The following is a 23642-nucleotide window of genomic DNA, read 5'->3' on the forward strand; positions in this document are numbered from 1 at the left end:
CTCAGTGCCTGTTTCGCTGTCATGTCAGATATCGCACTGCCTCTTCTCTCTGGTGGGGGGTGGGGCTCAGGAAAAAAGGGCTAGGCTGTAAATAAACATTGCCTAAGAACCAGCCACGCACAACAGTTCACATGCATGCAGTCGGACTTTGTCCATGTCCCCGACCCTGTACTCCCCCCGCCAAGTTCACCGGTGATCTCCAACTCGGTAAATCCAATAGACACCTCTCGGCTATGACCTTGACTATGCAGCAGCATTTGACACTGCTCGTCAAGCCCCCCTTATTGGCTTCTATGACACTGTTGTCTTGGTTTCCTCCTACTCCCCTGGATATTCCTGCCATCTCCTTCGCATGCTCATCTCCTCTGTTGGGCCACGAAGAACAGCCGGTCAGAGAAAGACAAACACCATGCGATCTCACTGATATGTGGAAACTAATGAACAAAACAAGCTGACGAACAAAATCAAGCCAGAGGCATGGACACACGGAATGGACTGACATACCTCGAAGGGGAGGGGTGGGGGGACTGGAAGAGATTAGCCAACACGCACAGAGAACACGCACGCGTGCATGCAGAGCCTGCAGTGCAGACAGCAGTGTGTGAAGGTGGGGAGGGGGCAGCAGGGTGAAAGGGGTAAGGGGGGAAATCAGGGATACCTGTAATATTACTATCAAGAATTTAAAAACATAAATTTCTAAAAAGATACAGGACAAAGAAACAAATAGTGACGACGATGACGATGACAATGACCACGCTGAAACACAGCAGGTATCTACTCTGTGCCCCACACTACTGTAAATACCAGCTCTTCCGATCCTCGCAACAACCCTGAATCCACTCTTCAACCACCAGCCAGTGCCTTTTCTCGAGACCAAGTCTGACCTCCCACTTAAAAGCTCTGCTTGAACCCTTCTAACGGCTTCCGCAGCCCAAGCGTGCCAGGCCCTTCCGGAGCTGGCCCCTGCCCCCTCTCCAGCCCTGTTTCTCACCAAACCTCTTCCCTCGCCCCTCCCGCTCTGGGCTTCTCCATCAAGAACTTGAGGGCTTTGCATGTGCAGTTCCCACTGCCTGAAATACTCTTCCTCCCGCTCTCAGCCAACCCCTGATGGCTCTTTCAGGTTTCAGTGGAACATCACCTGGTCTGGGAGCCGGGGCTGGGGCTCGGGGGTGTATCACGTGGTGGTTACAAGACCAATACTGAACCTGGTCTGCCCGGTGCAACCCCCGGCTCTACCACTTCCCAGCCAAGTAACCTCGGGAGAGCTGTTGAAACTCTCTGTACCTTCGGTTTTTCACCTGTCATGAGGATTAAAGCAAACAGACACAAGGCACAATGCAGGGCTGCGTGTGTCACTTCCATACTCCCAAGCTATGTTAAGACATTTTGCAATTTTCCAGAACTCCACTGCAATAACACCACATGAGGTCGACCCGACTGCTGAGTACGCCCATCTGCCCGCCGAGCCTGACCGCCAGCTCAGCAAAGCCAGGGACTTTCTGGTCTCGGTCCTGCCCTATTTCCAGTGCCTGGCACACAGCAGGTGCTCGTATTTGGTATATCGACAACTAGAATCCCACATCTACCAGATATCCTGATGATACATGCTTTCAAGTAAACAGCCACCTCAAGCAAGGAAGGAAAAAGAGGGGAAGATTTTTAGCAAAAGCGCATACATGGCAGACCCAGGCTGGAACTAAACACAGTCACAAAGGCGACCTGGTAATTAGGAAAATACTTTTATTATTTCTGAAATGTTCCAGTATTCAATGTAAAAACCATGATAGTGGCTTTTTCACAACTTCACAAATTATGGAAAAATGACTTTGCCCCTTCTTTATAGAACTCTCCCCCCACCCACCACCACCATCCCCAAATGAGACGGGGCTCCATCATGACTGAAACAGGGCAGGGGGGAGGATACAGCAAGGAGACCCGAGGCTCTTCCTGCACGTGCTCAGCCCAGGCTGAGTCCTGGAGACCCGTGACCCCTCCGGGGGAGGCTCAGTCCCCACGCACCGGTGACACACCAAGGCAGGCCTCTGTCTCGAAGGCCGGCAGCGACGGAGGCCCGCGGCTGGCCCTGGTGGCCGGCTGGCAGGCCATAGCGGAGGCAGCGCTGTGAGAGCGAGAGCAGGAGGCAGGCCTGCAGCTGTAACCAGCGGTCGGTGGTTTTTTTAAAAAGACGACTTGAGTTGCTCACTGTTAGGTTTGTATCTTTCATCAGACCTGACTCCTTCCTTCCTTGTCCACGGTGGGGCCACGGTCGGGCACAGCTGTAGCAGAATGCTGTTTGTTGATTTGAAAAAAACTGAAAATGTTTTGTACTCACAAAGGCAGATGGAATTCAAAAACTGTCCCACCAATTTTTATGAGAAACATGACTTTCCTCCTGAGTGTCTCAAGTCAAAACAAGGCAACCGCCTCGTGATTTATCGCCCCCACTACACATTTTCCGCCGTCCAGAAGGCATTAGAGAGAGGGCCAGAGTCCGCCAGGAGCGATTGTAAACATACCGCTGACGGCTTGGACACTTTGTTTTTAAATGCAGCAGGACTTTTTCCTTTGGCCCTGATCGAAAAGCCAACTCCCTAGGACTGTTTAGGCAGGAGTAGACAGGAGGGCTCCCCGAAACCTATGCGTTAGGGACCAGCAGTCCCTGTTGGCCGGAGTGTGGCTGGGAGCATCATCAAAGGCAATCGAAACATTTATGGCATATGAAAAGTGTCCTGTGGTCCCCAACTGGCCCCCAGGCTCACCCTGACCAGAGGCGGGACACAGGAGGTACAGCACGAGTTGTCATAAGGCACGTGGCTGAGGGGGTCCCCACACCAGGCCCCAAAAGATTATCTTTTTGCACGATTCCAGAAGTGCTGGAAGGCTGAGGAGTTGATCACACCCACTACGAGCAGCAGCAGCAGATACAGGGATATCAAGACCGTAAACCAATGGCTGGAAAACCAGGACAGCTGGCTCGAAGCCCTGCTTAAGGGGGGAAAAAAGAGTGATGTTGGCAAAATGTGGAAAACATTTTTTAAAAGTGTATGCAACAACTTCTGGCTCCAAGATGAAATGATGAATTTCACCCTCTGAGTGAGCCATGAAATGAAGCTTCGTGCGTTCTCCTTTGCTCAAGAAATCCGAGGCTGTTTGCCCTGGCACGGACACGCCTTTCCCCAGAACATGTTCTAAATGTACAAAGACAGCTATGCGGTGAGCTCATCCCGAGCTTCTCTTTCAGAGCTGCTCCTCTTGGGCCTTCTCTAGCCCGTCTTTTCTTAAGCAGGACTTTGGCACCTAGGAGAACGCCCTTGCTCAAGGTGACTGCCCAGACGGCAGCAGGGGGCAGGTCACTTAGCAAAATCTTTTCACTTTTAGACATGTACAGATACCAGCCCACACTGGGGAGATCCTCTTTGGCCCACTGGGAGACAGTCTCTAAACCGTCCAAGCAGGACATTCCAGGGAGAAGTGGGAAGGAATGAAAATTTCAAGTACAACAAACCAGATGATTTTAAACCAAAGGATAATGTCCCCCAGATTCAGGAGCCCTGCACAAATTTCCCAAATTTGAGGGGAGGGCAGGTTTTTCCTGGTTTATGAAATCCTGAAGCATGGAAACCACTGGTGTGTACAAGCAGGAGTGGGAAGTATTCAAAGTGACCCCCTTCCCTGTCTTACCTGCTTGCTGGCTGCTCCTCCCCAGGAGAAGCCAGACTCCAACAACAAGAGATCTCAAAGTGACCCCGACCCTGGAGGACCCTGTGCACAATCTGCCTGCCACCCGCTGAGAGGTGATGGGGCACCCACCAGGGCTCTTAGAAGCCGCAAGACCCCATCTGCCGTTGGGTTCACTACATTCACTTTAAAGATGAAGATGAGACATCTCAGATCCAGAGAGGGGAAGAGGGTGATTCAGCAGCCACTATGGAAAGTTAGCAAGCTGGGCGGCACACAGGCCCAGCCAGGGTCCAGTCACACCCTGCTCCTCAGCTTGATCTGATCAGTGGGTTTGAGACTGAGATCAGGAGCCCCGGTGGCTGAGGGGCCTCGCAGTCTGGGGCAGCCAATCTGGCTTCACTCAGTCCCTCCTGCGATTTGTGTTAAATCTCCTTCTGTCTTCTTCATTAGAGTATACAGTCCCCCCGAGGGCCAGGACCACACCTTATCCTAGCTTACCCTCACCCCTCACCACATCTAGCACAGCAATTTACATACTTTATGCATAGCTGAGGCCTTCGGCTGGGGGAAAGAGGGTGCTGAGAACAAAGAAGCCAACGCTTTCTTTTTTTTTTTATTTAAATGTTTTTTCTTATTTTTTTAAATTTTTTTAAGATTTATTTATTTATTTATTTTTAGGGAGGGAAGAGAGGGAGGGAGGGAGGGAGAGAGAGAGAGAGAGAGAGAGAGAGAGAGAGAGAAACATCAATGTGCGGTTGCTGGGGGTTATGGCCTGCAACCCAGGAATGTACTCTTTCAATGCAGCCCTTAGTTGTCCTCCTGGGCCTCAGCGGGCCTGTCCGTCTTACCTCTTGGCCTGCTTTTGTGAGTACACCAGCAGGTACTTCACTCGCAGGAGCTGGTTGTTGGTGACCACAAAGTACTTTGGAGGGATGTCTCCCCCTTCGCTGTGCTTGATCCTCGCTCTCTTGCGATCTATCTCCTTGGAATCTGAACAAGAAGGGTAAATAAAGCACAACTTTACTGGCGGGTGGGGAGAGGAATACATTAATAAAAGAAGCAAATTATGACTATAAATGGGTCAGGGGTCCTAGCAGGCTGGGGAATGGGCCTGTGTGTGTATGTGAAGCACAGTACAAAACAGGAGAATCAACAGAGACAAACAGGAGAAGGAGAAAAAAGAAATACGAAAATAAAAGAGGCACGAGGGGGAAAACAAACCTGAACCGGGGAAAGCAGAGGAAAGCAGCAGATCGATACCCAAAACAAAAGGCAACAGTCTGGGAGGGAGCAGGACTGGGCCTGCGCGTGCCTCCAGCAGGCGCTGTAAACAGACCGTGCTGGACTCAAACTCCGTAGAACCCACCGCCTACTCTCCACACCAAGGCTTGTTTAAACAAACAAACAGAAACAAAGCTTTCCTTTGAATAACATGAAATGCGTTAGCAATTTTAAAAAAGGCCCAAGTCGTGTGACAGCAGACATTGCAAGGTTTTGTTTTGATGTTTAATGTCACGATTTGCAAACTTCCTAAGAATTATAAATGCAAATATTCACATTGCATGGTTTAGGAGGGTGGCATTAGGCCTGGGCCTGTTCCTCAGAGTTCCAGTTGTTTTACATTAGGGGCCTGGAATGGACAGTTTTCTCAATTTTCCTTTCCTTGGTGGAACCAACAGACCACTTCAGGAGACTAGCATGACAGTTCTGTGACTCTTCAACCTTTGCAGGCAAAACAGCAGGGGGTACTGGACAAATAATCTAAGGGACATGTTGGGGACACAAGGTGGCCAGCTGGTCACCTGATCCTGGAGGCCTGGGTTTCTCTGCCCACGGCCCCAGCGGCTGCTTCCCCCTCCAGGAACCCCGCACACACCAGAGCAGCCCGCAGGGACAGGTCTAAACACATATTTAGCTTCAGTTTGGCAAATATTTATTGAACGTCAAGTACATACCGGCTCCCCACTGATACCAGGTGCCCAAGACGGAATGAGACCCACTTCCTGCCCTCAAGGAGCCCACACTCTGGCCGCACACACTCCCTTCAGCGGTCACACTCACTTCCTCCCCAGAGCCTGCTCCAAGCATCGGGACCCACCAGGATGGCTCCTTCCTCTGCGCTGCCCCACGGACCCCATCGGCCCCCTCACCTGGCCCACTCTACCCACCACCTTGTAGTACGTGATGCCTTTTCCACTGTGTGTTCAGTCCACGAGGAGACTGCTCACCGTTTGAAGGCAGACCCCTGTCCTGCATTGCTCTGGACTCAGCCCATCCCTTGGCGTGCAATGGGCACTCCACCGACAGCTAAGCCCACAGCGAGAGCCTGCCCACCCTGAGGCCTGTAGCCCATGTCTGGGCCAAGTGCTCACTCACCTTTCTTCTTGGTTTGGCACTTGACATCTGGATGGTCAATGACCTCACACACAGCCACGCAGCTGAGGATGGGGCCGAGGAGGCTACGCTGCCACCCGTGGCCATGGGGGCTGTAAATGAGGGCCAGGCTCAAGTCGCTGGTGAGGTAGGTCCCTTCCCCGAACAAGGATGTCTAGGTCAGCAGAGCCATCAGTAAAGAAACAAGACTGGGTAAATATCGACAGGCACAGCAAGATGACACAGGTCTTTCTTTAACAGAGTCACAAACACAAAATTTCCAAGCCTCTTTTTCTCCCTGCAAAAGTTATAAGATCAAATAATCCTATGACATCATCACGGGGTTATTACTAAACATATTCCTACCTGATGACAGTTTAACTGACTGCAGATATACCCAACTAGCCTGGTGAACTTGGTGTTCCTGAGGTCAAGGTTGAGTGAAAAAAACATGAGTCCAAACAGACCTGAGCTTGAATCCTGCCTATACCTCCAACAAGCTGGCAAGTTATACCGACTCTCTGGGTCTCAGTTTCTACATTTATGAAACCATGATAATGGTGTCTCCTTCACAAGGTCGTGGACGAGGACTCAGTGAGACAGTGTAAAAAGCACCAGTCAGGACACCTGGCACACGAGAGGCGCGGGCACTGGTCACAGGACCTGTGTCGTGGGTCACAGAGTCACTCCTGCCACACAGATGCGTCAGCACACAACGCTAGCGGGCTCGCAGGAACAAAGCCACAGCCTTGTATACTGAGTCGGGGGCCACACCTGCAGGGGGAGGTAACCTGAGCCATTACTTAGAGAAGAAATGACTCTCTCAGACCAGAAACTGCGACTGAACAAGGAAGGCCTACAGAAGGGGCAGGGCAAGGTGAACTCTCTGTATTGGTGTTAACCTAGAAAATGTCCAAAAGTCCAGAAGGCAGCTCCTGGGTGGTGCGTGCTAACTCGGGGCCCTCAGTGAGGCAGCACACCAGGTGAGGGAGGAGGTTATCAGGTTAAACACCTTGAGCTGGGCCTGCAGAGGGCATAGCAAACGCATCCTTTGCCCATGGCAGACATCGATAATCAACCGTGAAGGCCAACATAAAGACATCAACCCTGCTACTTATTTCTGCTGACTCAGAATCCTTCTCAACACAGCACTCCAGGTAGCAGCTACCCAGAAGAGCTACTATTCTGGGGCCACAGCATCAGCATCCCAAGACGGTGAGTGGACTCAGACGGCACGCTGAACATCCTGTGCTTGGGAACTGAGGAATGTCCTATTCGGTGGCACCCGACTCCCCCAGTTCTAAGCCAGTGAAGTGAAGCTTGGGGGAAATGAAACGAGCCTTTGCTTGGCCTTTGGGAAGCCCCTTGCTGGGTTAGGCAGAGTTCCCGTGTCTCAAAAGCTGACAGAGACCTTCAGCGAGGACAGTGATGTCCTCTGGTCTGACCCCAGGTCCATTCTCCCTTTATGCCTGCTATACACACACCCTTCCCTAGACCCAAGAACCGCGAGCATGGCTGCAGTGAGCAGAAGAGTGGGAGATGCGGCGTCTCTCTACCATGACAACAACCTCCCAGCTCCAGCTGGCCGGCCCCTCACTGAGAACCCAGACAAGAGGGGGCCAGAAGAGCAGCCCCTTCACCGAAGGACTCTGATGAGACGCTACTAAGCAGCAAACTCCAGGGGGCACTGAGGTGAAGGCCCGGCGTGTGAGACTGATCTGCAGGCCACTTCTCCAGGCCGACTGCTGAGCAGGGAGGCCCCGGATTCCAGTAGCCTGGCGGGAACAGTCCGAGGAGAGCCAGTATAAACAAGCCCGTCATCCTCAACAAAACTCAACTGTGCTCCTCAGCTGCAGCACAGTCGGGAAGTCTCTCCCGCCCGCAGCTGCATCAGCCCCAGGTCGGCTGGCCTGCGGCTCAGGGAGCCAGCCCCTCTGACAGGGCAGGCGCCGTCACCACGGGGAAGGGCTGCAGCACTCCGACAACCTGGTCCCTCTCCATCAGCCTAGGAAAGCAGAGTCCTTGGTGCTTAGTACAGAGAGGGCCCTCGGCATTCACGAACTGCTTCAATCCTCCCAGCACACCAGGGAGTGGGTCATGGCGTCCCATTTTCCAGATGAGGACACTGAGACCCAGAGAGTTTAAGTGGCCTTTTTGGCTCCTGTCTGTACACTTTCTTCTAAACTTCACTGAGAGGCAAAAAAGTGCCAGCAGAGAAGGGGTGGGTGGCACTGCTTTGCAAGGGAGGGAGCTAAAGGGAGGCAGTGAACTCAAGGTGGGAGGGGAGTGGCCTCTCCTTGGCGCAGCCAGCCCTCGGCCTCTCCAAGGGCCCCTCCACCAGTGTTTCCCAAACCCCAATGTGCAAGTGATTCCCCTGGGGAGCCTGTTAAAGTGCCATTTAGCATCAGGTGGCCTGGGCTGGGCCCTGGGATTCTAGTAGTCAACAAGCTCCCAGGTGACACAGATGCCACGGGTCCCAGAACCATACTGAGTGGTGAGTGCTGGCCACGCACTGGGGTCGCCTGGTGAGCTTTTAGTGTGCTGCTTGTGTCTGCACCCCACTCCCGGAGACGCTGACTGAGCTGGTCTGAGATACAGCCAGGCAGGGGGGTTTGTACAGGCCCCCCCAGGGATTCTAAATGCGCAGCCAAGGTGGGAACCATCTGTAGGTACAGCTTCTCAAACTGTAATCGGTACAGGAGTCACCTGGAGATCTTGTTAAAATGCAGGTTCTGATTCCCGAATGTCCAGAGTGGGCCCGGATTCTGCATTTTCACAGGCTCCTTGCTGCCACTGCTGGTCTTCGGACTGCACTTGGAGCAGCGGGGCCTTAGTGAGCTGACCCCTCCCCGGCACTTCCCCAGCCCTCCCCAGCGCTGACCCCCCCTGCCCCCCTCCAAGTCAGCAGGTGCAGGCCCTACCTTGTTCAGGTGGCAGTGCAGGCCATTGTGGAGGATGGAATGGAAGTTTTCTAGGCGGCTCCCGTGGAAGGCATAGATTAGGTCTCGGTCTCCTTTGGTCTCATAAAATTTGGCATTTGCTGGGTCGGAGTACTCGATTTCAAACAGGAAGTCCGGCACCGGAACAGGAGTGTGAGGGGCGCCGGTCAGCTTTTGGATCTTTTCAAACTTGAAAACACGAAGGGAGGCGCAATTTTATTTGGGACGCTAGTGAAATATGTGCTGCCAACATGGCCTCCTAAGTCCAGTGGACTCTGCTCACGGAAACAACTGGTTTCATGAGAATAAAGACATCAATTTATAAATAAGCTCTGAGCTTATAGCTCAAGAGTGCCTTCCTCTAATAATGGTTTTACCCCTACAATAGGCCGAGAAGCCTGCATTGCTCCTTCTAATTAATGATCACTTCTAATTTTCATAACACTTTCACATCTAATTCCTGTATTCCATCTTTACAATACTCTCAGCAGGTAGAAAAGCATGATAAATTGCAAAAAAAATGGCCACGTTCTTTTTCTCCCACCCCTCCACAATGTGACTTTGCAGGTAGAATTCCACCAAGTTTCCATAAAGAGATGGAAACTATTTCTCTGCCCCTTGAATCTGGGCTCGGCCATGTGACTTGCCTTGGCCAATGGGACCTTAGTAAACATATGGCAAACAGACTTGAAAAGGACTTGCCCTTCTTGCCTGCTGCTGGAACCCCTTCACCCTTCACTGCTGTGTGAACAAGCCCTGCTGGCCTTTCAGTGGATGAGAGCCTCCGAGAGGAAGGCTCCAACCACTGCAGCCATCCCCGCTGAAGCTCCAGACATGTAAGGGAGGCTACCCTAGGTCATCCAGCCCCAGGAGTGCCAGTCCCACCCAGAAGAACCACCCGATTAATACACAGAATCATGAGGAACAATCAGTGTTATTTTAAGCCACTAGGTTTTGGGGATGGTTTGTTACACAGCAAAAGCTAATTGATACAGGAAGGTGAACTCCTTCCTGAGAGGCAATAATCTTTTTCAGGGCAGAGACCACATTATTTCAGTGATTTCCAAACAGTAAGTCACAGTCTACTGGTGAGTCCCAGTTTTTTCTGGGTTGTGATCAAATAAGAAAAATTAAGGCACCCTGGCTGGTGTAGCTCAATGGATTGAGCACAGGCCTTCGAACAAAAGGGTCACCGGTTCGATTCCCAGTCAGGGCACATGCCTGGGATGCAGGCCAGATCCCCAGTAGGGGGAGCTTAAAAGGCAACCTCACACTGATGTTTCTCTCCCTCTCTCCCTTCCCTTTTCTAAAACTAAATAAATAAAATCTTTTAAAAAAGAAAAGAGAAAGGAAAATCAGGGCAATGTAACAGAAATAGTTATACTACTTTCAGGTTGCCATGATCCTCTCTTTGGAAGGACTGTTCCATATTCTGAGGTCAGGGCCATCCTCCTTTTTTTGTGTTAAAACATCCTTTTATAAGATGATGATTCACGGCAGGTTAACGTCTTTCCATGGGCACAATAAAAAGCTGATAACCCTGGGTGGCAACAATCCATATTTTTATGGAAGTTAACTGGTCCATAATCAAAAGCCAAGGAGCCACTGCGTGAGCAACTTTACCTGCAGCAACAGCTAGGAGGTGCCTGATGCCCACATGAGGAACGAATAAACCCTGACTTAACAGACGACAGAGCTGAAACCCAGAGACCACATGAGAGTTAACGGCCCAGCCTGGACCTGAATGTGGATCTCCCGACGTGCCCACTCCAGGGTTCCCTGTGTCACTTCGCCATCCGACACAGATGGGTGTCCCTGGACACCAGAATTCAGGACATCATATTCTTTGCCATTTAAAGAGGATTTCTGTCTTTAGCAGAAGCTTGTAACACTGACTGCTCTTAAATTAAAATTGACTAATTACGTGAAGAACAGTGGAGGTGAACCTCTGCTGCCTCTCAGAGGAAGGAGCACCAGACTGAGGATCTGCCATCCCACACTCTGGCCCTTGTCATCCCAGCCTGTCCCTGGGAGATGCAGCCAGGCCAGGGACACCGAATTATGGAATGTCTGGTCTATGCCAAAAACTATCCTGGGAGTGACATACATTCTATTATAGCTCCCCTCTGAGGTAACTGTTACTATTCTCAACCGGGAAAAGGAGATCTGCTTACGGATGGGAGTGGAATTTGAACCCAGAGCCTGGACTTTTCCATTGCTTCAGGCTCTGCCTCTGTTTCCTAACAATTGGATTGGGCCAATGTTTCTTAAGGTGCAGTCAAGGGTCTGTCCTTATCAGAATTATCTGTGGTGTTTGCGACATCCAGCATCTACTGAGCCCCTCAGTACCTGCCCTTAGATGTTGTTCTAAGTGTGAAAATTCATTCATTCAATTCAATTTTCACTGCCATTTTCCTGATGGAAGTGTGCTATTCATATCCCCATTTTATAGATGAGGAAACTGAGGTACTGAAATGCACCAAGAAACCTACTCAAGGTCACACAGCTATTTGGAGAGAGCTTTGTGCTGCCAGTGCGCAAGTTCCCGGGCCCCACTTCCGACACAGATTCAGAATTTCTGGGGGCCAGGCCCAGGAGTCTGCACTGGCAACAAGCTCCCCCAGTCCTTTGGTGCACAAGGAGGTCCCTAGGATCACAGGTTCCTAGGGACCAAAGCCTCACCTCTGACTTCCCTGCACTGTGGACTGTCAGGACCTTTGAGGATAAAATCCAGTTCAGCAGGTCCCAGGCCCACTTGTCTTTGTCTTCGGAGGACTGGAGGAGTTCTTTCAGGTTGGGTAACTTGCTGGCATCTGCAAGCTGAAGTGAGGAAAATCTCTATTAGCAAGGATCCTAGACAAAATGAGAAGCAGGGGCCCTCTAGTGGTATGGCAGACGACCTGCACCACTTTTGTGTTAGGAATTTCCTAAGAGGAGGAAAATGCACAGGTCTACCATCGCCTTTCCAAGTAACACCCAACCCCCAAAGCTCTGAACACTGAAAGGTTGTTTTGTAACTCCTTCAGTACAAAACCTGCCCTGAGCTGACGTGAGGTCCATTTAATCTTTACTTATCCCATTTCATGTTATATTTTGCTGCAGGAATATTAATTCTGATTATGGGATGCAACCTCACTGGAGGTGTTAGCAAATACATGATATATACACATGGGTGGGTAAAGGGCCCGCAAAGTATGAGAAAATAAGCTTTGGTTAACCTCCTGTCAACCTGTCACCCTGAAGGCCAGAGAAAGGTAGTATGACTACATGAGAGGACTGTCCAGACTAAGTCCAGTCATTGCTGATGGAACGAGAACGGTTTGCGCCACAACCACGTGACCTGGCAGCCAAGGAGAGTGGACTGGAATGCGCGTGTGTGAACAATGACGACTTCACTGTACTGGCCAGTGGGGGTGGAGGATGTCGATGAGTGAGCATGAGTACTGTGTGGCTGTCGCATTCAAAATGACTGAGCAGGCAGAGCAATGAATCTCCATCAAATTTTGCATTAAGCTTGAATATTCCTCCACAGAAACTATTTGGACGATTCAGAAGGCCACAGCTAGGGGCAGTTGGTGATTGGCAGCTTCATCACGACGATACACCCACTCAGGCATCACATCTACTGCAGTTTTTTTGATGAAACATCAAATTACTCAGGTGATTCAATCCCCTTCAGCCCAGGTTTGGTGCCCTGTGACTTCTGGCTTTTCCCAAAACATTTAAAATTGCCTTTGAAAGGAAGAGATATCAGACCATCGATGAGATTCAGGAAAATAGTACAGGGCAGCTGATAATGATTGGAATTGTGTGAGGTCCCAAGGTGCCTATTTTGAAGGGGGCTAAGGCATCATTGGCCTATATACAATGATTCTTGTATCTTTTAACTTCAAGAAATATTTCTGTTTTCCATAGTGCATGGCTGCACACCTTCTGGACAGACCACATGCACACCGGGCAATAGTGCTCACGGTAAAAATGACCCAGAGTGGCAGGCTGCGCCTGCACTGGGAGGAACTACGAGTGGGGACTCCAGGGTGTGGGGTTTCCCTGAGTGTGGTGACTTTCTGTGCGGGCCCCGGCAGCTGTGTCCACGGCGCTCTCGTGAGAGAGACCAGCCTCTGCAAACATGGGGCCTCATGGAGCCAGAGAAGCTCCTACACCCAGCCAACATGAATCCCTTCTCCTCCCACGAGCTGTCACCCTCGGGGGCAGGCTGGACCTCTGTGTGGCCTGCTGCAAGGACTTCCACAGAAACAGAACACCCTGCTGAAAGCTGTGACCCGTCCTAGGGCCTTCTGATTCAGGCTGGTGCCCGTGTGGCCCTTAGAAGATATCGGTTTAGTTGTGACTTTACACCACATTGCTACCTTTGGAAAATCCAGCAGAAGCTGAATTCCAAACACAGTTGTCAGAAGCTGAATTCCAAAACACAGTCGGGGCCGGGTTTTTCGATGAGGGACTAGGCATACGCACTAACATAGCTACAAAGTAACTAGCTTTTACTCAGAAACCATGACCAGAAGCCAGCTCTCTCTAGAGTGGCATTTAAAAACACCACTGCAGACTGGAGCCATCTGTGAACGTGCCTTGGGTTGTACCACCTCCAAACCTTGTTCACTCTGGACGCCCTTGTAACACCCTGGATGCCTTTCCCCCACTTCTGCCAACCCAGGCACCTTTCTGTAAACCCTGAAGGCACTCAGCCCCTGCACTCTCTCCCCAGTACAGCCAGGATTCCCAGAGGCCAGGGACAGTCTTGTATTTTTCTAGTTCTCCTCTTTCCTGGATGTGGGGAGGGGGAAAGTGACTTGTCTCAGTTAATCCAGCTCCTTAAGCAAAGCCCTGGACCTGGCAGAGCCTCGATCTCCTCTCGAACATGGGAAGCCCACTATCTCCACGTCAGGTTGTTGGGAAGATTAAAGTAACAGAATCCCATTGCCTGGTCTCTACATGTTCATTTCTTTCCCTTATTTATATTTCTCGCTGACAACACTCCCACATGCTTTCACTGCAGACGTAGTTGGTCATTCATGGGTATCAGTGGTTTTCCCCCAGTGTTTTACACCACGGATGCTGACCTTGGGGGTTTTACTTCTAAACTCTGTAGTTGAAAACTGAAAACATTTCAGGGCTGCTTTATTCCTGTCTCTGTTCCAAAGAATCAATCAACAGCTCAGACTCCTGATAAAACTATCTGTACATTCCTTGTGGAACAAGAGCTTAAAAAAACCCCACCACGGGGAGGGGTGTGTGCAAATGCTCCATGAGTGTTGGTGCTGCAAGTGGACAGTCAGAAACGTCAATAATTGTGACTTAAACCTTCACTGTCATAACAAAGATGAATACAAACTGCTAAGGAGACCTAGTGGGACTTGTGCCGGGTAGAGGCTGGGGGACAGGGGGGCGGTCAGGAAAGGCTTTGTCGTGGGACCCGGTTTGATACTCGAAGACGGGGAAGCACGGGAGTGCAGTGTGTGGTTGGGGCAGCGGATGGGGGCCGCTTATTAGTGAAGGCTGTCCTCCCGGGCAGGCGGGGTCCAAGCCTGGGCTCTCGTACCTGCTTCTGGCTCTGTGACCTGAGTGAGTTGTTTTGACTTTCTGCGTCTTGGTTTCCACAAATACATAATGGGATAACAGGAGTAGCCACTTCACAGGATCTCTGAGCAGGTTAATCAAGTTAAACAAGCGCAGTGCTTACAGCCACAGAAAGGCATGAAGTAGGCACTCCAGTGTTGGTGGGACTGCTGTGGGTGTTGTCAGCACTGACTGCAGGTGGTTTGGTGTCACTGGAGCCCAGAGTGTGGGGGAGGGGTCGCCAGGAGGCACAGCAGTGAGAAGGCGATGAGATCAGCCTGGTAAGGCCTTGGATTCCCCCCTTGGGGTCTCTGAGCTTTGTTCTGTGCAATACAGAGCCACTGAGGGTACCTGAAGATGTGTTCCAAATGGTGCACCCTCAGGTCGCCACCCAGATGGCCTGCTGCCTACCCAGTCCAAAGGACATCCTGGGACGTCCCCTGCCCTGCTTTTCCACTCCTGGCCCACATTTGTTATCCCAAAGCCAGAGCTGAGTCTTCTCTCCCACAGTTACCATCCCCACCGCTGTTCTCAGGTCCCGCCTGCGAGCCGCAGCCCTTGCCAACAGTCCAGACCTGGGCACAGGAAGCCCCACAACGTGACAGTCAGCTAAGCCAGGTTCTTTCAGGAGCTCCATCTGGGGAAGTGGCAGAGACTGCCCCCAGCTCCGAGCTTGACCCAGGCCTCACTTGAGCTCCCTTGGGGATGGCCCTCTTCCAGGGCTCAGGCCCTCCCACTGCCGCCCACCCGCCCACCGGCCACCTGGGTATGCCCTGCAGGCTGCCCTCTCTGCTCCCCATTCTTTAACTCCTCCACGGTGCTTCCATAGGTCCTACTTCGCTTTTCAGGCTACTCTGAAAAATAAATCTGCTCCAACAAGTTAACAGGACTCTTCCTCTTGGAACCAAAACCTGTCTGCAGGGCCTTTTGGAGACCAAGCACGCAAGCAGGGCTGTCTGATAAAATAGTTTGCCCAGTTAAATTTGAGTGTCAGATAAATAACAAAACTGTTAGTATAAGTATAACCATGCAATAATTGGGGCATACTTACATTTTAAAAATTGTTGTTTCTCTGAAATTCAAATTTAAACAGGTGGCCTACATTTTTCTTTGCTAAATGTAGCCACCCTGTCCTTCACAAGGCCCTCAGGAATCTGCTCTGGCCTCTCTGCCTAACAGCACCCTCTGCAACACTCTTCTCACCTGCTCCCAGCATGCCAGTCCTCAAGTGCCCTCTGTCTAAAGTCACCTGCCCTGCCCCTGCCTGCCCACGCCTTCTGGGCTCCCCGGTGCCCCATGCAGAGTCCGAGGTTGGCACTGACTCTCTGTGGCCGCCCCAACTCTGGCGGGAACAAAGGCTTCCTGAGGGCCAGCCCCACCTGATGAATCCTGCAGCCCCTGCAGCCGGCCTAGAGCTTGGCAAGGAGATCAGAACAAGATAGTGAAAGCTACTATTTATTGAGCCTTGTCACGTGCCACGTGCTGGGCTGAGTGCTACGCATGCATCAGCCATTGTATCCGCATAACCACCATTGGGAAGGGGAGGAAACTGAGGCTTGGAGAGGCTTGGGGCACCTCGCCTAGGGTCCTGCAGCTCTTCAATAGCAGGACCGTGAAGCCAGACAGCCTGACTCTGAGGTCCGATCTCTGTGACTCTCTCCTATCAATGGAGACACTTATAATGGACTAAATATCTTAGCCCAAGGGGGCAACTCCATAAGGACTTTAAAAGGCTGCTTGGGAAACCAATCAGGAAGGTTTCTGGTGTCTCCCCCCCCACCCCACCCCCAAATAATACAACCAAGACAGCTACCAGCTGTGCTGAGGCCCTGTAGGAAGTAGGGAGAAAGACGCATGTCATGTGCAGTAGAAGCGGGGCGAGGAGACAAGTGTTACAACCTGTCGTTCACGGTGGTGGAAGGTTATTGAACTGGACTGAGGAGAACACATGTTCAGGAGGGCAGGCATTTCTGGGGGATGAGGGAGAAGGCAGAGGGAAGGGTTTATGGAGCAGGCAGGATGAGAATGGGCCCTGGAGGATTTTGAGTCAGAGCATTCCCAGAGGGAAGGAGCTTAGCAGAGAGGCGGTTAAGTGAACAGAGCCCAAAACGTGGTCCCAGGCTCAAATGCCCCCAGAGCCAGAGAGGTGATGAATATGAGTAAGGGGGGACTCAAGGAAAGAGTGGTGAGGGCTGTTGAACAGAGGCCCCTGGGCTAGCAAAGGGCCCAGCCCCCAGCCCCCAGGTCCAGCTGGTTTCTGCCCAGGAGTGATCCTTACCCAGGCCGCTGAGCCTCAGAAACCAGCCCAGACTGGTGTGGCTCCGTGGGCTGGGTGTCCAGTTCCCAGTCAGGACACACGCCTGGGTTGTGGGCCAGGTCCCCGGTTGGGCGTGCAAAGCAGCCAATCCATGTTTCTTTCCCTCTCTTTCTCCCTCTCTTCCCTTCTCTCTAAAAATAAATAAATAAAGTGTTTTTAAAAAAATAAGTACATAAAAAGAAATATGCACCCTGGCTGTATAGCTCAGTGGACTGAGTGCTGGCCTGTGAATCAAAAAGTTGCTGGTTCAATTCCCACAGTCAGGGCACCTGCCTGGGGTGCAGGCCAGGTCCCCAGCTGGGGCATGAAAGAGGCAACCACACACTGAGAGGCAACCACACTCTTTCTCCCTCCCTTCCCCTGTCTCCAAAAATAAAATCTTTTTTTTAGTTTTTATTTCTTAATTTCCCAATTTCTAAAAGGTTAGAGGACAAACAAAACCTGTCATCCCGCAGAACACACTTTTGCAGCCTCCGCTCTGGGGAACAAGGAAGGGTTCCGTGGGAGAAGAGGCTCAGGGAGCCGGGACAAGGCCTGAATGGTGGGAGGTGCCAGGCAGCCGTGAGGCTGGAGAAAGGAAGCCTCTCAAAAGTGAGGTGGCCTGGGCGACTGACCACTGGGTGACTGAGAGGCCAAGGGCAGGAACCAGCAGGGAAGAGCAGAGAAGAGAGAGGACTAATGGCGCTGGAAGGACACAACCTCCCTGCTTTGGGTCGGGCGGCAGACAGCCCAGTGGACACTCAGCGGCCACATTCTCCTGGGGAGGCGGTCCAGGAATCTGCTTACAGAAGTTGCCCCAGGTGCTTCCTGTCTCCAGGAGAATGTGGGTACACGGAGGTTTAGACATTAAGCAACGTTGTCCTAGAAGGACTGGCAACAGGGAAGACAGAACATCTGAAAAAAAAATCCTTATCTAGAAAGATGCCAGAGGTGGTAATGACTAGATGTGGGTGGAGTTGCTGGAAGGAAATGAACCAAAGGTACAGCCAAGGTCACCAGCCTCAGGACCAAAGTGACACCTACAACAGGGGGTGGGAGAGGTGGGTGGAGCTGGCAAGCTGCCAAAAGGAGGCTGGAAAGGTAAACACTGCAGTTACATCCAGGTGTGCCTGGCTTTGCACAAACCTAAGTTGTGCGTGAGAATCACTGAAACAGACTGGGGGTGAGAGTCTACTTTCCTCGAGCACTCTTCATGAAAGGAGTCATCACGAGGCCCTTTAGTGGAGTGGTCCTCCACCCTGGCTTCACGCCAGCAACACCTGGCAGCTCGAGGGTGGTCCGCCACCAACACACACCCACTTAGCTGACGGTGACAGAGAATCTAACGAGATTAAATGAGTTCCACATAGAAATGGCTCAGAGCAGTGCCCAGTAAGTAGTAGGGGCTTTTAGTATCTTACAAGTGCCAGGTACTATACTATTACTATTAATCAAACATCCCTTTTTACTGCTCTCCAATTTGCCGAGGGAAGGCCTGCATTTCTGGGGTGGGTGGGAAGGGAGGAGGTGGTTTCCACCCGAAAGATGGATCCCACCCCTGGATCCACCGCATCACCACCCCACTGGCCAAGGAATCCTCCCAGCCACACGCCCACCGCCAGTCACAGCCCCTCGTATCGAGGTCCGAGTCCACATCTTTCCATATCTGCACACCCCACCTGAGCCCAGGTACCGTCTCTGAGGGCAGGGAAATAAAAGGCAGTCTGCAAGACTGAGAACTTCAACTTGAGCTATCAGGTATGTACCTAAATGGACACTTACTGACTGGACTGATTCTCATGGTTATCAATTCCTCAATTAATAGGAAAATTTTTAAACTACATATTTTCTGCTAGTAAACTAAAAAGTCCCAATCACCCTGGCTGGTGTGGCTCCATCCCGCTCAGGGCACAGGCCTGGGCTGTGGTCCAGGTCCCCCAGTCAGGGGCCTGAGAGATGCAGCCCATCCAATTGATCAATGTTTCTCTCACAGACTGATGTGTCTCTCCCTCTTTCTTCCCCCCTTCCCCTCTCTCTACAAAAATTAAAAATAAAAAATCTTTTTTGTAAAAGTGCAGATCCTGATTAGGTAGGTCTGGGGATGGGGCGGGGAAACCTGACATCCTGTGTTTCTAACAAGCTCCTAGATGCTGCTGCTGCTACTGGTCCTCAACCCCACCTTGAGTGGCAAGGGCCTGGAATTAATACAAAGAAACCATTCCCACCCACCTCCCACCCCAGAAAGGTTCTCAGGCTAATGGAGAATCAGGGAATGGGTTTCCTAGGGGGAAAGCAAAGCAAACCTGAAGTCTAAGGTCAGAGCTACAGGACATCCGAATGCTGCAGATCCTCTGCCCTAATAAGGGCTTAGCCAACCATTGTCTCAAGGAACAAGATCAGAAACCCTCAGTCTGGGCAATCACACATACCCAGTTTGGTTCCCTGAATACCTGAGAGCACCTTCCAGGCCAGGCACTGGGAATACAAAGACCTTCCAGTGTAAAATTTAAGTGCTGACTCGGAATAAAAATATCCTCAGAACAAGGCACCTGGGAGATGATTTGGGACTTTGGGGAGTGTGAGAGAACAGGTCAGAGCCACACCTAATGCCAGGAGTTTGTTTCAGCAGGGGGCATTCTCAGGAAAGCAGTAATCAACAAAGTAATTCAAGCCAGAGCTCTAATTTTTGGAAACTGCAACATAAGTATTATAGGTGTATAATGACACCCTGCAGTATGGAGAAAATTAATTTAAAAGGGCTGAAAATGATAAACTGTTACATATTACTCTCAAGTGCTTTTAGCTAAACAAATGCAAATGAGACTTTTTTTTTAACAGCTCCATGCCTTCTTCAGGTAACCACAAAATGATGCAGAAGAACAAATCCAGACCCCATTCCCCTTTCTTTCAAAGTTAACCACTGAATCAGATCCAGGCTCAGATGCCAAAGTCTCCACATTTTTTCCTGTAACTCATGTAACTTGTGTCAAAATGACACCTGAAGTGTGTTTATCTCATTCTAAGCACGTGAGCACGCTCCCAGAGGTCGTACCAGATTGTGCCTGGAGAGTGGCCTTCTCCTGGGTAGCTGTCGTTAGAGCCATGCCTACAGACAACCCAGAACCTCTATGGCCCGGGCTGGTTTCCCTCGTATGGCGACAGAACAGGCTGATAAGAATCTGTGTTTCTCCAGCGGCCCTTGAAAGAAAGGGTGTGCTACAGAACCAGCACAATGAGCCCCATGAGGGCGACAGGCTGTCCCTTTAGAGGAGGTGGCTCTTTGGGGCTACCTGCTGCTCTCTGAGGAATTCTAGATACAGGAGGACCGGTGTGCCCCCAACTGAGAAGCACTGACACCTACAGGGAGGGATGTGGGGTAGTGTGAGCTCTGTCAAGGGCACTTTCATTACTCGGTTGGTATGTGCATTTTTTATAACAAAAATATATTCAAACATTATTTGCATAACTAAAAATAATTCTTTAAAAGCATAAACAAATCAAACCATTCCAAAGCTCCCTTTGCATTTATCCCCTATATCAAACACACCTGCCTAATTCTTCGGCAGGAAGAGAGGCATGGATCATCCCAGTCCGCTTGGATGTTTACGGTAAAAATGAATGAAGTGCACAGTGGGGCACCATCTCTGAGGAATACGGTCCCTCCGACTCCAGTCTCTCCTGGACAGATCCCTCTCTCACCCTGCCACCATGGGGGTCTTTCAGAAGTACATCCTGGATCTCACCAATGCTGCCCTCTGACCAACGACAAAATCTACACACCTCAGCAGGACATGACGAGCCCTGCACGCTCCAGCTGGCCTCCTTTTCCTGCTCTCCATAACAGCCACACTAGAATACAGACTTGTTCTTCTCAGTGAGCTCCTGGAGTCTGCCCGACCTTGCTGCTCCTCCTAGCATGTCCCTGGTTAGTATCCCCTTACCCCAGCTCAGTGCCAAGGGCTGGGGTCCCTGCTCTGGGTTTCTCCGTTGTATATACAGGCATACTTCATTTTATTGCACTTCACAGGCACTGCATCTTTTACAAATTGACCAGCAAAAAGATTACAACTACTTTATTTCAGCACTCTGGAACCGAACCTGCAATATCTCTGTGGTACACCTGTACAGGTATTACACCACAGTACAGCTGAGTACATTGTTAACCTTGCCAAGGGTCTTTCCGTATCCTCAGCACCTGGCCCTCAGCAATGCTCCATTAACATCTATTGACAAAAAGGTAGGGTCGTCCCCAAAGCCCCAATACCACAAACTCACAAAACTGAACACCTGAATTTGCAGAACAAGTTGTAGGGAAAGTCCGTTGGCTTGTCTTTCTCTGACCTCCCACTCCCTGTACCCTGAAACACCTGTGCATGCTGGTCTAGGCCTGAGGTACCCTCCACACATCCCTAGCCTGGGCTGCAGTGGACCAGGTGGGGGCCAGGCCACTGGGCCTTTGTCCTTTGACCTCCTGGAAGTGAAACCAAGGAGGGAAATCAACACTGACCACCTCATTAGAGATCATTCTAAACATCTCCTTTAATCTGTTCATGTGGTTCATAACACTGATTGATTTTTAAAGGTTGAACTCATTTTGAATTTCTGGGATAAACCCAACCTGTCAATGAGGAATTGCTCTTTTTATACATTGATTCAGGGTTCTAATATTTTACAGAGGACCTCCACATTTACATTCATGAGTGGCATTAGCCTGTAATTTTCTTATATCCTCCTTATCAAATTTAGGTTATACTAGCCACTTTTCAATATTGTGAAAGAATTTATGTCCAGCTGAAGTTATTCCCTCAGTGATCACTAGAACTCACCAAAGAAACCAGCTAGACCTAGAGTTTTCTTTGAGTAAATTACTAATTCAATGTCTTTAATGATTATAGAATACTTCTATTTTCTATTTCTTATAAAATCGATTTTGGAAAATAATATTTTGCTAGGTAATGCCAAACATTTGGATTACAAAGATAACTGATACCTGGAATGCTAAACCTGAAGTGAACGCTGCAAGAAATTAAGTGCTTTGTGAATCATTGCAGAAATAACAGCTCACATGTGTACTATATGTTATAATTTATAACAGCACTGCCCATATATTACCTCATTTGAAGATCAAGGTATAGGGGTGGCTTTGGTTATTTTTGGTGTCTTGAGTATTTGCAAAGGGTTGGCTAACTTCCTATTTGGTGAGTCAGCTGATTCAGATCAACACCCTGCTGCTGGCCACACTGGGAAATCTTGTGGAGGTTTCTGTAGCTATTTAATTCCCCACTTCACTCTTGGAAGTCACTTGTCATTAACAAGAGGAAGCAGCCACAAAGTGCCTTGGTAGTTTGACATTAGGGCGTGTGTGCGTGTGTGCATGTGTGTGTGTGTGTGTGTGTGGTGGTGGAAGGTGTTCTTAGCTCAGGGAAACCTTTCCCAAGGCCAGGTTGGGGGCAGGCATAGTTACTAACACGGGTTCCACAGGACACGTGGCATGGGAAGCAGTGGACAGCTCCGGGGAAGGAAAACACACTCACCAGGGCCTCAAAGTCCTTGCAGTCATGGCGGGCATAGGATGCGGGAAAAGGCCGCAGCGCGGAGTCCCGCTTGTAGCTCTGCAGGGCCGAAGTGAACAGACTGCACCGCAGATCGGCGGCCAGCGAGTCGCGGGCCACCGCCTCCCTGACGGCCGCCCTGCCTGCGGGCTGCATTCCGGGTCGCGGCGCGTTGCCGGGGTGGGGAGGGGCTGGGGGGTTGGGGTGACACAGCGGTTCGGGAGCGAGCGCTGAGCCTGCGGTCAGCGCGGGGCTGGGACCGGGGACAAAGGGCCAGAGGGGACAGGGCCTAGGGTGGAGCTAGGCAGAGGGATAAGATGACCGGAGTGAGAACTTGCTGACGAGTGTCTACTACGTGGGTCTCGGCCGGGGCGCTCGCTGCCCGGGGAGACGGACCGATGGAGGAAAGGGGCAGGACAGGGAGCTCGGGTCAGCACGACGTGGGGTTGAGAGGTGGACTGGGAATAACGGGGCCGGAGCAGCAGGGCGGGGGTCCCAGGCCTGGGGGAGGGGCTATGGCAGGGGATGAGACGACAACGGCAGGGACGTGCTCAAACGTGTCCTCTGGAGGGGCCTGGGGCTGGGGGCACACCCAGGGGGGACCGTGGGCAGAACCCCCTCCCCGCGCGGCCCGAGGCTGCTGCGCCACCGGTGCCTTCCTGTCCCGCCTCCGGCCGGGCGCCGCCGAAGCCCCGGCGCTCGCCCGGCTGTCCTCGGCGCCGCCTGAGTTCGCCAGCTGTGCAGGTCCCCTCACCGTGCCCTGCCCGCGGGAGGGACACCCGCGTCCCGCGCGCACACCGGCCTACCTCCCCTCTTCGCGCCGCGCTCAGGGCTGCTCCGCGCTCCTCCCAGCCCGGCGAGACCCCGCCCCTTCCCGCGGTCGTTCCCGCCCTGCGCAGGGTGTGCCCGCCCTTCGCTACCGGAAAGGTTCCCTGCTGCTAGGTGTGCGGCCCTGGCGGAGTGCTCCACGCTGCTGCGTGCGGTTCTCACAGAAGCCCAGAGTAGAAACTGACCCAGGTGCCCTTTTGATCCGCCCTTGGACTTGCCTTTGTCCCAGTTCCGCGGACTGTGATTAATCTCATCTGGGAAATCGCTACTACCTACTACCTCCCTCTTAAATAATTTCCTAAACTTGCTGCGCAGGAGACATTTATCACTCAGGGAAACTGAGTCTCAGAGTGCTGCAGTTCTTGCCCAAGGTCCCACATCAGGTTAACCTGGTAT

General features: G+C 51.4%; 1 protein-coding gene across 2 annotated transcripts; it reads right to left on the reverse strand.

Annotated features, from left to right (window-relative positions):
* Positions 1–1723: 1723 nt before the first annotated feature.
* PARP16 (poly(ADP-ribose) polymerase family member 16) lies at positions 1724–23280 on the reverse strand. Of its 2 annotated transcripts, XM_045823530.1 has the most exons (7): positions 23225–23258; positions 22401–22609; positions 11676–11813; positions 8976–9182; positions 6058–6229; positions 4530–4671; positions 1724–2985 (listed from the first exon to the last, which is right to left on the reverse strand). In XM_045823530.1, exons 2-7 carry the CDS (start codon positions 22572–22574, stop codon positions 2847–2849), a joined length of 972 nt encoding a protein of 323 aa, XP_045679486.1. In that variant the 5' UTR covers positions 22575–22609; positions 23225–23258; the 3' UTR covers positions 1724–2846. The 2 variants fall into 2 exon arrangements, with proteins under 2 accessions (XP_045679486.1, XP_045679487.1); XM_045823531.1 differs by having other exon boundaries at positions 1724–2982; positions 22401–23280.
* Between the last annotated feature and the right edge of the window lie 362 nt (positions 23281–23642).

Source organism: Phyllostomus hastatus, unplaced genomic scaffold, assembly GCF_019186645.2.
Source record: "Phyllostomus hastatus isolate PE091 unplaced genomic scaffold, TTU_PhHast_1.1 phas_scaffold_501, whole genome shotgun sequence".
NCBI classification, from domain to species: domain Eukaryota; kingdom Metazoa; phylum Chordata; class Mammalia; order Chiroptera; family Phyllostomidae; genus Phyllostomus; species Phyllostomus hastatus.

Coding starts and splice junctions, on each gene's coding strand:
- PARP16 (XM_045823530.1), bottom strand. CDS start 22,574: ATGCAGCCCGCAGGCAGGGCGGCCGTCAGGGAGGCGGTGGCCCGCGAC. Junction 9,183..11,675: donor ACAGTGCAGGGAAGTCAGAG/GTGAGGCTTTGG, acceptor CGTGTTTTCAAG/TTTGAAAAGATCCAAAAGCT. Junction 4,672..6,057: donor GTGCCAAACCAAGAAGAAAG/GTGAGTGAGCAC, acceptor CTTCTTGTTCAG/ATTCCAAGGAGATAGATCGC.